Source organism: Thunnus thynnus, chromosome 21, assembly GCF_963924715.1.
Source record: "Thunnus thynnus chromosome 21, fThuThy2.1, whole genome shotgun sequence".
NCBI lineage: Eukaryota > Metazoa > Chordata > Actinopteri > Scombriformes > Scombridae > Thunnus > Thunnus thynnus.
The window spans coordinates 19,654,905-19,670,637 of record NC_089537.1 but is presented as its reverse complement, the minus strand read 5'-3'; the positions used below and the strand labels follow the sequence as shown (position 1 = coordinate 19,670,637).

The 15,733-nt window shown below is 38.3% G+C and overlaps 2 protein-coding genes across 2 annotated transcripts in view; one reads left to right on the top strand and one right to left on the bottom strand.

Annotated features, from left to right (window-relative positions):
• Positions 1-1,315, top strand: part of LOC137173055 (retinal-specific phospholipid-transporting ATPase ABCA4-like) — a 34,196-nt gene extending 32,881 nt beyond the window's left edge. Inside the window, exon 51 of the mRNA XM_067577740.1 lies at positions 175-1,315. Within this exon, the coding sequence (XP_067433841.1) occupies positions 175-294 (120 nt within the window). The 3' untranslated portion in view covers positions 295-1,315. The remainder of the gene's footprint in view (positions 1-174) is intronic.
• Positions 972-14,943, bottom strand: tecrl2a (trans-2,3-enoyl-CoA reductase-like 2a). Its single transcript, XM_067577741.1, has 13 exons — positions 12,480-14,943; positions 8,969-9,019; positions 8,776-8,827; positions 8,236-8,280; positions 4,913-5,016; positions 4,426-4,541; positions 3,791-3,896; positions 3,169-3,241; positions 3,034-3,077; positions 2,891-2,948; positions 2,531-2,619; positions 2,385-2,430; positions 972-2,285 (listed from the first exon to the last, which is right to left on the bottom strand). Exons 1-13 carry the CDS (start codon positions 12,501-12,503, stop codon positions 2,158-2,160), a joined length of 936 nt encoding a protein of 311 aa, XP_067433842.1. The 5' UTR covers positions 12,504-14,943; the 3' UTR covers positions 972-2,157.
• Between the last annotated feature and the right edge of the window lie 790 nt (positions 14,944-15,733).

Here is a 15,733-nt window from a genome sequence, read left to right as displayed (position 1 = left end):
AGTCTACATGTGAATAATTCATTTTTAAAAATATATTACAGCAATGCTTTTTGCTTCACCATTTGACTAATATTTAATTCTGTTATTCTTTCTTCATTATATGTCTTATGTCCACCTGATGCTCTAAAAAAACCTTCCTATGTTGTTCATTTGGATGTTTCTGTGTCCTTTTAGGTGTTTGTGAATTTCGCCAAGCAGCAGTCAAGAGAAGATGACACTATTGTGTTGCATCCAAAAGCTGCTGGGGCGCAGCGGTATATTGATACCACATCCATCAAAAGTTTGGGGAAGTGAACTTTACTTAAGAACCTCAATTGGAAGACAGTCAACAGTTTTCATTTCAGGGGCTGCCATGTTTGTAGAATTCGGGCTGAATGCTTGTAGGCAGAACCAGAGCCTCCTCTACAAGTGTGATAATCTACAGATGTTTCACTATAGTGTCATCACAAGAGACAAGTGACTGGTATATGGTCAATTTTGGGATACAAGTCTACATTTGTCATCCACATGTGGAGGAGCCTTTAGAATGGGGCAGCCCTTGTTGATGTATTGTGTTGGATCAATCCTTGAAATGCAGTCTGTGAATGAGGCAGCCCCTTAAATGGAACATTATGTATGTCCTGTTTGACTGATGATTTGACATGTGGCAGTACTACACATGTTCAACATTGCTTTTCTGGTAAACAGGGTTAGTGGGCTTTGAATTTGGAAAGAGTGTAGCATTTACAGTATGTGCCTGCTATATGCTCCATGTTCTGCTCACCTTCTAGGCCTTGCAAGCTAAATGAAACAGCTTTAGATTCATGACAAGGACCATGACTTTGAGTGATGAAATGTTGAAGAAGTACAATATCAGCTTGTAATGAGAGTTTGATGAAGAAAGCATTGGTCCTGTGCATTTGCTTCAGATGCCAAGTAAGCTTATCTTTTTTTTGCCTTCTTTAGATATGAGAAATAAGCACTCTGACAAGCATAGTTTTAGCACTTTATTGATGCAGCAGTAATTGAAGCATCACATTTTTTACCAAGATGTTGGCAATCTGCAAAAAAAAAAAAAAATCCGCCAGTGCAATACAGTTAATAATTGTTACAAAATCCTCTTGCTGCTATGAAATTCATTTCGATACAATGTAAAAAATTTTTTTTTGCAACTAATGTGTTCGACCTTTGCGCTTCATCATGTGTGCGACTTTGTTAAACTGTCTGTACTGTATTCCACCACCACCTGGTGTCATTAGAGGAAGATGACAAAATGTCATAAAAGTGATGTTTCTGAGAGGAGCATCATGTCAAATAAAGTTACACTTTTCCTTAAGACACATTGTCTGACTTGAGATTACTTACATTCACTTTTATAGAAAACAGTTTTAACAAAACCTGAGATTAGACAGTAAAGGTTAGAGAACCACTGCAGTAGCCCTCTGCATGTTAATGCCAGAAGTCACATTTCTACAGTATTCTTTCCTCTTCTTTGAAGAAAACAATCTAAGATATACAGTGGAGAACCTTAGTATTAGTATAATTAAATGTCTGCTTTGATCAGCATTCATCCTGAGAGCTTACATAAAAGTGATGTTGCACTCTTAAATGGATGCCATGACATTTTAAATTTGAGCTTGTTGGTTTGCTTCCACAGGCACTTAATTATGATGAGTATGTTTTATTCCTTTCACTTAACCTGAAAACTTAATTAGTGCTAGAAGCATTAATCATCAAAGGAAGTAACACAACTAATAAGCCAATTTGCATTGACCACTTCTCACTGGTTTAAATAAGCGTTGCTAAAATGCTGACATGCCATCCTGAAGGAGCCAAATACCAATAAATCCAATGATTATGTATAACCAATGTGAATATGACAGCAATGAAGATTTATAATATTATTAATAAGTTCATATAAAAAAGCCAAATCAAACTCCAAGGAAGAAACTTAAACCCAGTGTTGAAACTTAAAAGACTATTAAAATGTTCCCAGCATTTTTTTAAGTGCTACAGTATATTGCCATGAAATTATTGCTTCCATTTCCACCTCTTTCCGTCCATTCATCGATAGTAAGGAACCTTGCATAGTGCTGAAAACCTCTTTGTTGTGAAAAACACTCATCTGGGGTGAATATACACCTGTATATGCTGCAATAGTCCATGTTTCAACAGCAATCAGAGAATCAACGGTATTATAGCCATCCGGAGGCTGGGATAGTCCTTGAACTCCCTGCTGTAGGTTCTGTGCTTCCCTTTGGCCCAGATGGTCATCTGAATGAACCCCAATAATGTGTACAAGGCCACTGGAAGACAAAACGTACAAACATTGGACCATACAGATTTTGGTAGAAAATTACTGATACACTAAGTGGATTCATGTGAAGAAAAGATAATGTGCACACCTGGCAGACACTGGGTCATGATGGAAAAGCTCACCCAAGCTCCAACCTACAGTATGTGTCAAATATGCAGGAGGACAAAGAGGTAAACATACAAGCATGGGCGATATTTATTGCCGTGATGAATTAGTATAAATATTCTGTATTACCTCATATGTGTAATTTGGACAGGATACAAATAAAAATAGCCATGTGAAGGGGTTCTTAGTTGGCATAGGGAACTTTCTGCCCCTGGATCCTGAGGAACAGTGGTGAGAACGGTAGAAAAAGTAGTTTATTTAGGTGATATAACATTTAGTATTTCTTGTGGTGATGAAAATATGACATGCATGCTTTCAATTTGGATCACAGTGGTATTATGGAGCACCAAATGATCGACTTAGAGCATGTGAAATGTGGACAATCTCAGTCAAAACTTAGTGTATTCCTCCTTTAGCTTCTTCTATGTTTAAACAAATATATGTTGTGCTATATTCTGGAAGTAAACATAATAAAGCTCAACAACTCACCTTCTCCTCTGAGATTATTCAGAGTCAAGTGAATGGAGAAGTTGCCCAGTTCACATATCTAGAGCAGATACACACCCTGTCATATGCAATACTGTATCTACACTGAATTAATATCAGACCTGAGTATATATCAGTATACGTACCACAAACAAGACTAATGCATAGTTCACTTGCAGTTCTCCATATGCTGTGAAGAGAGATAGTCTAGCCTTGATAAGCTACAGGAAATAGAGAGAAATGAGATTGTGTGTATGTGTGTGTGTGGTGTGTGTACTTACATGGAGGTGTATAAAGAGGGTGGTTGATGTAGTAGGCCAACCAAGCTGAGAAACTCCAATAATAGGCACAATTCTGAGAGGGGACAAAAACAATAAAGATGTATGAATATGTGAAAATAAAAACAAAACAAAACTGTTCATTACGTTTTGTACAATAATCCTGTTGATTAAAATATAAAAAAAATAAATAAATTGATTTTTTACTTCAAAGTGGTGCTCATAACTGTGAACTCTGGAGGTTCATCAGTACCTTATAGGACAGCTGTCTCATCACTGATGGTATAATAAACCTAACATTTGTCTGGATATTAAATTACTCTGTAATTAGGGAGGCAGAACATTCAAGGAAAGGTGTTCAAGGTCTGATTGTCCTTTTAACATTTACTGTAACATTTACTAATGGAATGTATATTATTAAACTACTTAAATACACACAATAGAATAGCTGCTTCTCCTCATCTAGACACTGTTCTGGAAACTGTCTGTATTAGAAATCTTTTCCCAGTTCTTAGGCGAAATTCAGAACCACAGCAGCTGGCACGGGACAATGAAAAGAAGACATATTTTAAAAGAGGTGAGTATATTCAGAGGCTCTTCTTTTCAAGGGCAGTCATATCCTCACCCTGACTATTGTCCTGAGAGGCATGGTCCCGTGGGCGAAACGATGCACAAAGATAGTCTCTATCAACCTCTTCATGTAGTGGAAGGTGTGACAGGCACAGGCTAGTCTGAGAGACAGAGAGGAGAGCAGGGATGAGGTTACAAGTACAAATACATATAAAGAAATGACTGAGTTGAATATGCTCTTGTTCCAGTATGAACTTCATTGCACTATTTTTGTAGCAGATTGTAAATTTGAGATGAGAAAAGATGAAACTTTAATGATTCCTGTGGACCAAAGCAGCAAAGAAAGTGAAATTTACTGTGAATATGGTACCTTCCATGTATTAATTTTACGACATAGCATTTTAACTTTATGTAATTTATTTGGTGGAGGGGAATGACCATTTAATGTCCACCTACTGCTGGGCCCAGCTATCCTGTGTGACACTATAATATATAACCAATGACCAGATCAACACTGATTTCAGACTTACACTGAATGTTAACTTCACACTTCACAAAGGCAGACTTTACACTTGGTTACTTTTGGAGAAAATTAATCAAACTCATGGCAGTAAATGTATTATAACAAGTCTGAATGTAGGTTTAAAGCCACAGCCTGTGCTGTTGTCGAGGTTTCTTTTTCCCACTTACGTTACAACAGGATGGGGACTGGAGGTAAAGGCATATATGTGTGAATAAATGTACGGAACCCGGAAATAAAACAGGAGGTAGGTAAGAAGAGGCCCAATGTACTCTGCCAGAAACACCTGCAAACAAAAGAAAAAAAACAACAACCTGTAACACCTCATCTATTGCTCTGTTTAAAAAAACAAAACAAAAAAAACAAAAACAATGTAAAAAGGTGATATGCAAACTACACAGGAAAAAATGTATACCATATAGTTATAAGTAAACGTAAAAAGCAAAAAAGGGAAATATTTTTAAACTAATTTTGGATCCTTTGCTTTCCATCCCAAACAAGGGTTCAGCCAGATATCCCAACATTAAGTACTAATTATGTACTAAAATTACATCAGTTTACATTAATTTCATGTTCCAGACACAATTTTTTTCAGCTGCCTTGAATATATGACAGTATTTGCACATCACTAATCTCTGATTGTGCCCTCCTTCTTACCATAGTCCAACCTAACTGTGGACCAAGATCTCTGAAATACATGGTGGCAGTGGTCCCGACAGGTAGACTCTGTAAGATTTCATTGTCTCTGAGTGATTTCCCCTCTGAAAAAGAAGGAAAAAAATATTTTATATGTGCAAATTTAACTTAATCTCAAATTGTAGTATAAAATAATTCTTCTATCCTCTGGAAACATCATGTTACTGAATAAGCACGCTTCCTAGAACTGAGAAACAACATTTTGAGGTTCCAAGATGAATTTCAACAGGAAGACTGCTGCAGGGTTTCGGGGCCCTTTATTCTTAAGTCTGGGTCAGGGTACTGTTAGCAAAGTTTTGCTGTGAGATCTGAGGTTGCGTGAAAGGGCACAAAAGTTGACAGATGTAAGCTAGACCATGTAGTGCTTTAAAAGTAATGAGTAAAACTGTAAAATCAATATTGATATTAACTGAAAGCCAATGCAAAGAGGCTAAAATGGGGGTCATGTGATCTCTTTTGTTTGATCCAGTTAACAATCTGGCTGCAGCATTGTGTATAACTTGAAGGCGTGAGTGCACTTTACTGTTCAGGCAGGTAAAGAGTGAATTACAATATTCAATTCTTGAGAAAGTAATGTATGAATAACTTTCTCCAAGTCAGAGAATGATAGAACTGATCTGATTTTTGAAACCATTCACGGTAGATAAAAACAAGACTGAACTACCTTATTAACATGATGATCAAAAGTTAAATTGGAATCAAAGATGACTCCTAAATTTCTGGCATTAGGCTTAACGGAAAGCGCTAGGTTAAGACATGTCACTGAAATATGATGTGTCCAATGACCCGAATAAAAATATTTCTGATTTTTCTTCATTGAGTTGGAGGAAGTCAGTTGGCAATAATAGTCATATGATTATGAGTAACCTATGCAAGCATTGTAAAGACGCTTTGTGGCACTTCTGATGCATGTCTGATCAGTCTTTCCACACACGTTCTCCCTACCTGAAAACTCATGGGGGCACAGCCACAGATAATATGCTGTACTAATTGGATGACATTTTTAGAATAACCTCAAGGGGAACTGGCCCAGATGGCTTTTAACCAAATCTCTAATTTGTGCTTTTTAGTAACCAGACAGTCCGCAGTCCATTCAAAACAGCTTCATCAAGAATATCATAATACTATAATACTTTATACTGTATGTGCTGTATTTGCCTTTGCTGTTTTTGCTAAAATGAATGGAAAAATGGTGCACATTAGACAATCTAGCTTTTATGGTGAAAAGAAAGAAAGAGACAAAAAGACAAAAAAAGACAAGGGTTTCCATGGTGATGGTGGCTTTGTAAAGATGTGGCAGACTCTTTATGTCTTTCATTCACCTCCAGAGGGAAGGTTATTGCAAATGTTATTTAACATTCTGGATCGCACTGTGTAATGGCTGTGATTTTATTTCAAAATCCCCCATTTCATTCCCCCATTTATTACATCTAGGTTTTACAAAATGCATTTTCATTTACATTTATTCATTTGGCAGAGAGGTTCAATCCAAGCTACAGTGGATCAAGGAGAAGCCTTTGAGATTAAGTGCCTCAGCACTCAGTTCCATGTTCCACCTGACACAAATGCCACAAGGCTGCAGGTGCATGAAGTAATGTATAACTGCCTAGCAGATATAATATATCAGATATAAGCAGACATAATAGGTTTCAGTATAAGCCCTGTGAAAACAATAAGCCTGAGTTAACTGCACTCTAAATGCACCTGCCTCATTTTTCAGTTATTTCAGTAGCTTTGCTCGACATGCATGTCTTTTAAAGGTGCAGTGTGTAGAATTTAGTGGCATCTAGCAGAACAGACTTAGCAGAAATGGAATATAACTATGTTTTAATTAGTGTATAGTCACCTGAAACTAAGAATCGTTGTGGTTTTTGTTAACTTAGAATGAGCCCTTTATATCTGCATAGGGAGTGGGTCCCCTTCCACGGAGGCCACCATGTTGCACTGCCATGTTTCTACAGTAGCCCAGAACAGACAAACCAAATACTGGCTCTAGAGAGGGTCTTATGCGTTTTTCCTGAGTGTTGCGCCCACTGTAGGTTCCCTACACGCTTGGAAGTGGAAGGGGAAAGGAAGGGGTATTCAGTTGGTTGCAATCTGCAACCTCACCACTAGATGCCACTAAATCCTACACACTGCACCTTTAAATGATATACTTCACATTATGGACATGGACTGTTTGAGATGCTGCACTGGTGAACTAAACTGGACTGCATACAAGAGTGGCAAAAGTTTTGAAGACATTCTAGTCCCTTCTGATTTGAGAAGCCATCCCAAAGTCCATGAAAACCTGAATTCTCCTTGTTATTCATGCACTTCATTGCAATAACACAACCTGCACTAAAGAGTTCAGGCATCCCTGTTCAGGACAGACCTTTAATGTAAAGGGATGCATTACTTGTGCCACCAGTGGGGTTGTTGCTGAAATGCCCATATGGCTTGATGTGCGTGGGGAAGACGAAGTGACAATTGAAAATTCAGATTTGAGTACACAAAAGCGCTATTAGGAGACAGGATCTAAATTCTCCTGTAGCAAAACATTTTCTAGAACACAGCCACACAATTTCTAGTCTAGAATTGCAATAGGTGAGGTGGCAATCTGGATCTATTGCTTTTAAAATGTGAAACTCCTTGAATACATAAATTAAACACACTATCGCCACATGGACTGAATGGAGAGCTAGACTTGAGATGTTTCCTTACAAGCTAAGTTGAGCTGCAATTATTTAACTTGTAAATGTATAAAATGTGGTATAAAATGCTTTTTGAATAAAGAAGAGGCTGATGAAACGAGCAGATCTTTGTGCAGTCCTCCTCCCTCAAGCAGTTCCCGGGCCACCAGCACCAGCATAAATTTGATAGTTGGAAACTGGACGTGTCTCAACATCAAAGTCACATCACAAATTGCACCAGATGACAAAACAAAAGTGCCTGGATGGATATTTCTCAATAGATGAATTTTAACACCATAGAATATAGACAAGCTCTTGGAATTATGATGCTAAATATGCATCCCTACTTAGCCAAATCACATTATGAGACTGCAGCGCAGAACAGCATCACATTTCCAGTAGATGAGACAGCTGGGATAGTTGGTGAACATAAGAACACAGTCTGTAGTTTACAGACATTACCTCATAGTAATTTGTGGGTAATGAAGTCCACATTTTAAACAATAAACAGTTACCACCCACAGAAACCACATTTCCTAACACAGCTTCACTGTTGTTTATGAAACACTAACACATACTCATAATGTTAATAATCACAACATGACTACTTACTGGGATCGAGCTTCAGTGCCTGCCTTGCTGGATACCAGTGAGGATCTGAGCAGATCAAACACACACACACACACACACACACACACACACACACACACACACACACACACACACATACACAGGGTTGGGCAGAGATGGCATTGCACAGATTTTGGCCTCAGGCCCAATAATAATTGATCACAATGGAATAACGTTGAGCTCTGCTGCTCTGATAGATGCTGACAGCCTCAGGCTTGGGAAACATTTGGTAACATTTCACATCTCTCTGAGGAAGGGATGCAATATGATGCACTGTGAGATTATTCACTTATTAGTGTATTAATCATCATTTCTATCTGAGAACCATATAACTTTGAATTTTATTTCACAGTCAAAGTGCAATAAAAGAAAAATAACAGCACAAAAATATATTATTACAGCTAAATTCAATGAACCTGCAGTTTTATATAAGAATGTTATACATTTTTATTTTGCTATCAGAGATCATGATAAAAAAATAAAGGCCAACACAAAACCATTGTACATTGTAATAATACTCACATGATTTGTGAAAAAGATTCTTGATGTCTCCTATAGTTGAATAAGGGTCCACCTGAATGGAAATATGAAACCTTGATGTATTATCAGTGACAGTTGACAGGTTGACAGCGCTTCATGTGTTAAATAGTCTTGTATTGCTCTCTTTTTGGCACAAAGGATTCATTTAAACCACTAACAATATGTGGGCATATACCTTATCTAAAAAACAAAGCTGCTCCCTTGTCTTGGCATCCAGAATCTCCACCTGCAGAAAACATAAGATGTACAGTATGTGTGTTTGCCAAAAATGATACACAAAAGCCAGCTAGTGAATTTTACACATATTTCCGAGACTGCAGTTAATTCATGCCTCGTATTCACTGCAAATTCAGGATGTGGTAAATTTGATGGTGGCTACTACTGTGCAAACCACAGGCAGTAAAAGCCGGACCTACTCTTGCATCAATCTAAGAATAAGTTTTAAAGGTTGACCTAATCCATTATCACATGACTGGAAGAATGTTAAAGGCTGTAAAGTTGAAAAAGCATAAACTGTCTAATAGTGTTTAAATACTTCTTTTCTGGTTCTTATCCCTGTTGCAAGAGCAAGCAAGAGGCTTATAGGAAATGTGGTCTCAATTTTAAAGACATAAAATCGAATCGCAGCCCCTTTGAATAAAATATGGACAACTGGAAAGAAAATTGATGCCTGCATGACAACCTTGTCCAACAAAATAATCCTCAGAGAAATACGATTAGTTTTTTTGATCCAACCAGAAATATACCAATGAAAATAAAACACAGCCGACACTCCAAGTGTGTCCAGTTTTCCTGATCGAGTACAGTTACTCTCAATCTGAATAATGAGGCTGGGAGAAAAAAAGCGAGCGTGTTGTCCTGCTGGTCTCTTGCGCACGTCTTTTTCATCTTAATTAGACCATGTCAGTAGTGATGTACAGCATATGCGAGGAGGATGGTGGGTGGCGGCCCACAATTTGCCCTGAAACTGTGCTGCTCAGCAGAGCTGTCCCAGCTAAATTGGTTCCCTTACTGGACAGTGTAATAACCTGCTAATGGATACCTAAAGATTTGCTGAGTGCACAGTCGAGAAAGAGAGAATGAGAATGAGAGAGAGAGAGAGAGAGAACTCTACACATATACCATCTGCTGTTTGTACTGCAAAAAACACAAGGTTGGTAAGTCATTTAATCTTTTTTCCAGACTTTTTAGCCTGATGGTATTTACGTCAAATTATCTTATCTTCCTAAAGTCAGTATTTCTCTTTTTGGCAGTGGAACCTTTGTTAAGAGATTGTAATTGAACAAAAAAAGAGTTAATTGTCTTCTTTTTGTCAAACAAATGTCTTAATGACATTCGCCTGAAGGCAAAATTACCTGAGTTTACCTGAATTTCCTGAAACCATCAAAATCTGCTATTGTAGTGAGATTTTAGCTAAAAAAAACCCCTGCAATAAACTTTACAATTCCTGATATAAAATCTTAGTATTTAATCTTGTCAGTGTTTTTTCAGTGCGTGTTCATGCAGTACAGGATCTGAGCACGGGACATGCTGACGGCTCAGTAAAAGGCATCCTGGGAGATGGTTTGTTTTGCTTTCCATCTGTTAACCTTCCCAACTGCATTCTAGGGGCACATGCTGATGCATTTGCGTGTTCACGAAGAGCATCAAGGGTGTCATTAGGGCTGTGCGAAGTGAAACAGTGTGCACTCGTTTGTGCTGTGCCCTTGTAAATCTTATTATCAGACGCCTTTGTCCCCTCATGGGGATACGGGGCACTGCTGACAGCACAGGTCATACAGGCCATGTACGTGCTTGTGAGGGTTTATGTGAGGGGAATTCAAGTGGTTTTTCAAATGAACACTCTTTGAATGCACAGTGTTTTTAAACTCTTGAGTTTGACATCAAAGGTAATCTGGTTTGTAATTTTCACTGTATCTCCCTTTAGTCACCCAAGCACTGTAATGGATAACAACTGAAGAAGTCTCTTAGCCATAATAGCTCCTCTTAATGTGAAAGCTGATGAATGTAGTGGGTAATCTTGAACCGAAGGATCATTACTTCAAACGCTGAGCATGATAGTAGCTGCATATGGCTGCCCAGCGTTTGCCATTATTCCTCTTGCTTTCACAGTCACTGAAACTGGACAGAATTTCTCTTTCAATCAAGGGAAGTAGCCTAATCAATGAAGCACTCAGCTGACTCTTTGCATGCTGCCAGTTGACAGCCTGCCCTAAATTTTCCACAAGCATCAGTCTCAGTACACTCTTAGGAAGTCCTCGATCAGCTTTCCCTGACTCTTTGTTCAAACCTTTTTTCAAGTGCAAAGAAGGGTGCTAAGCCCTCAATATATTTTTGCCTGTTCAAAAGTCTCAAAAACCTGAAAACACTTTTTCAGAGATTTAGATGAGAAGATCAATACCACTTTCATGTCTGTTCAATATGAAGCTATAGCCATCAGCCAGTTAGCTTAGCTTAGCGAAAAAACAGGGAAAACAGGGGCTAGCCTGGCTCTGTCTGAAAGTAGCAAAATCTGCCTAGCAGCACCTGTAAAGCAGTAAGTCAATGCAACTGACCAAGAAATAGGCTAGCAAATAACTGCTGTTTTTACACTTCAGTTTTTGTACAAAGTAAACAAAGATACAACTTATTAATAAGTGAGCTTCAGAGGTGCTGGTAGGGGAATTTTGCCACTTTTCGACAGAGCCAGGCTAGCTGTTTCCAGCCTTTATGCTAAACTAAGCTAAACAGGTGCTAGTGTTAGCTTATTTACCGTACAAATATGATGGTGATTCCTTTAAAGTAGTACATTTGTACATTAAAAACAACGACAAAAAAAAATCTTTTTATCAGCAGATGAAGTTTGCTCATAATGAACTTTAATGCTAAAGTACAACATTGTTAGTTAAGGTTTTTGTCAGAATTCACTTTGTTTATTGTGAATATAATAGTAACAGAATTTGCAGTACAAATTCCCCTTGACATCAAGCTTGAAAAACTTGTATCTTTCTCATGAACCATCTAAATATTTGCTAAATTTGCTCACAGCTTTTATGTAACAGCTACTGAGAGCATGGCACACTTCCCAGAGCATGTTGTAAATCAGCACAAGTTCATAGGCCTGCTGACAGCAAATTACTACCCTGTTCAATAGTGCTCATCAGGCCCTGTGAGACAAGACTAGAAGCCAAGAGAAAAATCATGACTTGTTTACTCTAAATCTGACACAGAAACTTTGACTTCATAAACTCTCCTGAGACTTTAAACTTCTTCTGTATTTTTGGAATTCAGAAAACCATAATTGTGTCTCTCTAACTCATCATAAGGCTGCTGACCAAAATTATTACTCTAATGTCAGAGTGACACTTTAAAGTGATAGTTTATCATGCTTAACCAAACAGATCATCCTGTTTTTTTGCAGTAAACGATGCTCCAAGCCAGGTGCCACAGTGTTTGCTAAGTTTCTGGAGATATTTTTGAAGAATCAAAATCATTAAAACAATGAAGAAGAAGAAGAAATTATTAATGTGACTTCCCAAATTCTGCTTTACCTCTTCTAAATATCTCTCAAAAAGAGTCTCGTGCTCAGCTGAGGCCTTATGAAAAAAGTTTACTTTCTTCCAATTCTTTATCACAAAGTGGAAATTAGAAGTCTCAGTTAATGCATTTTATGGCACTTAACCTTAATGCTGTACATTTCGACTTACCTCAAAGAAGGTGGTCCGGCTCATGGTGGTGGACTATTATTATTATGTCCTCTGTGTACAAGCTGAAAAAATGACCTTAAACATCAGTTTGAGCAAACACACTCACACACACTCATTCCTCACATACATGCAGAAGTAGTTCCTCTCCTTTCGAGGACAAACCCTGGACTGACCCCTTATTTTTCCCAGCCTCCTTTTCTCTCTCTCTCTCTCTCTCGCTCTCTCTCTCTCTCTCTCTCTCTCTCTCTCTCTCTCTCTCTCTCTCTCACACACACACACACACACACACACACACACACACACACACACACACATTCACACTCTCACTCGCTCTATCTCTCCTCTCTGAGATGGGACACAGTATCACCAGAGGCACTCCAGAAACTCTGCACATGGTCTCCCTCCTGCTTTCCTTTCCTGCTTTCCCCTCTATCTCCTTTCTGCCAAAATATCTTTGGAGAAATCACTTGGCAGAGCCTGGCTTGGCTCGAATAAGCAGATACCCACCTGAGATTGAGACAGCTGAACAACACAAGAATGTAGGCGGATATCAAGGATAATAAACTGAACAAGATGATAAAAAGCTTTGGAGAAACAGGGCCATTGCAGGAGCAAATAACAGGAACAACAAAGAAAGCAGTAACATATACTGAATTCCACTTGTGAAAAAGGCTAAAAACACTAAAACATAAAACATGAAACCTATAAGAAAATACCATTCTAGTAATGTCTTCCACCAAATGCCAGCAAGTGTTATGACATGAAGCACCTTCGCCTTCAGCTGCAGTGCTTAGTTGTGTCAGCAGAAGATGAACCCACCAAGGCTGGACTGAGCACCAAAATATCCCACACATGTAGAGGTTGAACTACTAGGGTCAAACTGTACTCCACACATATGAAAGTTAAAGATATAAATTCATTTAAGGGTGCTTGAAGTTAAGTTAGAGTATGTCGTTTATGAAAGAATATAAGAAATTGTTTAAACTGGAAGTGGTGTTCATGCAAAAGTGCTCTTTAAATTTCATGTTAATGAACTGACTATTAGAGTTTAATAATGCGGTCATGGGGTTGGTGTCATGAACTCTATAACAGTGTTCTTCAGCCACAGTGCTCAGTGGTTCATGAACCACTTTTTATGAAGCAGGTCTTTCTAGCACATCCATATATTTCAAGTTTTTCGTTTATGGTTTCTTATAGACTCTCTTTGTAAAATATGAGAGCAATGGGAGAAAGCCTGCTGGTGTTTATGTAACTCGGGATGCACCACATCACATTCTTTCCAACAATATCCCTCTATGTTGGTTATATACCTGTGCTCGTGTATAGAGGGTTGTTATTTTTTCCTCAAAAAATAACTTTGTTTACTGATTTATTGTGTAGGTCTGTATTTTTAGCTGGTTTTATAATGAATGCTGTAGCAGTAAGTGCTTTATATCCATGAAGAGAGCAGCTTATTAAGATTGCTGCTTGATGAAATATTTTTTGCATCAGGCAGCAATTGCTTTTTCAGTTTTTCACTTGTACGGAATAAAAGAAGAGGTGCTATAGCCTGTTGTACTGTATTGTACAATTGTACCAGATTTATTATCTTTATGCACATCTGAAACTTAATGCAGGGCCACCAACCATATATTTCAAGATGATTATTACAGTGAAACAGCATTTTAGAGTCTAAACATATTTTGTGTACACTGCCAGTGGTACTGAGTCAAATACTGTTTTTTTATTTTAGGTTTTATATTAGATGCATTTAGACTTAAGATATAGATAAACACAAATACATGTCTGAATTATGAATGACTGAAGCTGTTTAGTGTAGGAGACAAAATGTTATTTCCCCTGTCATGCACAGCCTTGGTGAGAAATTTCTCCAAGTTGCATTTTGTGTTTTCTTCGCCTGCCTGGCAAGGTTTTCTTTTTAGCCTGCTTTGCCCTCTAGTCTCGCACATGTGCTTGCTCAGCGGTGTTTTTCTCCACTTGTCCCCTTGAAAAGTGGATTCAGACAATGAAAATCAAGTTGAGCATGTATTCATGCTGCTATTGTGCTGCCTGAGGGGATTCAATTTGTGGAGGAAAGGGGGCTCGTACATACAAAGCTGGACCAGACCCTAAAGGCCTCAGGAAAATATACACCAACAGAATTCCGTTAAGCATGAGACAGAGTGACAGACAGCAAGAAGACAGACTGTACATGGTGATGAGGCATTTGTACAGTCTGTTATTTACTAACTAGTCTACTATATAGAAATGAGCAGTTAACTGACTCAAGTGCTAATGCCAGAGCGGTATGGTTGGATAAGACTGTGATATATTTTATGTGAGAGAGACAAATGCAAAACATGCAAAAATCTTCTCTTTATGCAGCCCCATCTAAAAATACCTAACCTACTGACAGCATCCACATGAGATTTGAAACTTTCTCTCTGTGGACTCTGTATACTCTTACTCTGACTATACCCTTTTAAATGACACCAATGTCTTTGAAATAGACATAGGAGAACAAAATATATAAAAAGAGGTATAAACCATTACCAAATCTCAGTATCATTTATAAATCATTTTTTCTCAGTTATTTAGAAAAAATCCATTATTGAAATTCTGATTAAAATGCTTCAGCAGCGACACTTGCAGGGCTGGTAAGAGGGGAAAGCAGTGTTTCCCCTAGGTTGACAGCTTTGGAGCGGCGGGGGGTTGTCATATGTGGGGGCATGACATTTCTCTGTTAAAGAGTGGCTGACATTGACACTAAAATGAGAATTTCTGGTCCACCTTAAAAGTCAGTCCACCTTAAGTGAGCCTGGTCAAGTTAAGCTAACGTGTTGTTGCTAACTTCGGGGCTAACCTCCTTCGATAGATGAGTATTTTCTTTGTCTTGAGGAGCTGCAGCATTTATTAACTGACAAACTGTAGTCTGTACTGTACATTTACTGCCAGATTGACAACTTACTGCTAAACTTTTGCTCTGCTCCGCTTGCGTTCACATCATGTTTCTGCTGCTCACCCTCTGTGCTCGCGCAACTACACACGCACATTTACACACACACGCACTGCCTTATTCCTTAACGGAGCAACGCTACTCTTGCAAAAACACGAAGATGTCCTTTGAAGAACGAAGAGAGTGAGGATGACTAAAAAATCCACAATAACATAGGGTGTTGCACAGTGTGCGAGAGAAAATCATTAGTAGCTCGTTGACATTAATGATCGCCTGAAATTTTAGCAGCGGCGCTCATAATTTTGCAGCAGCGGGATCT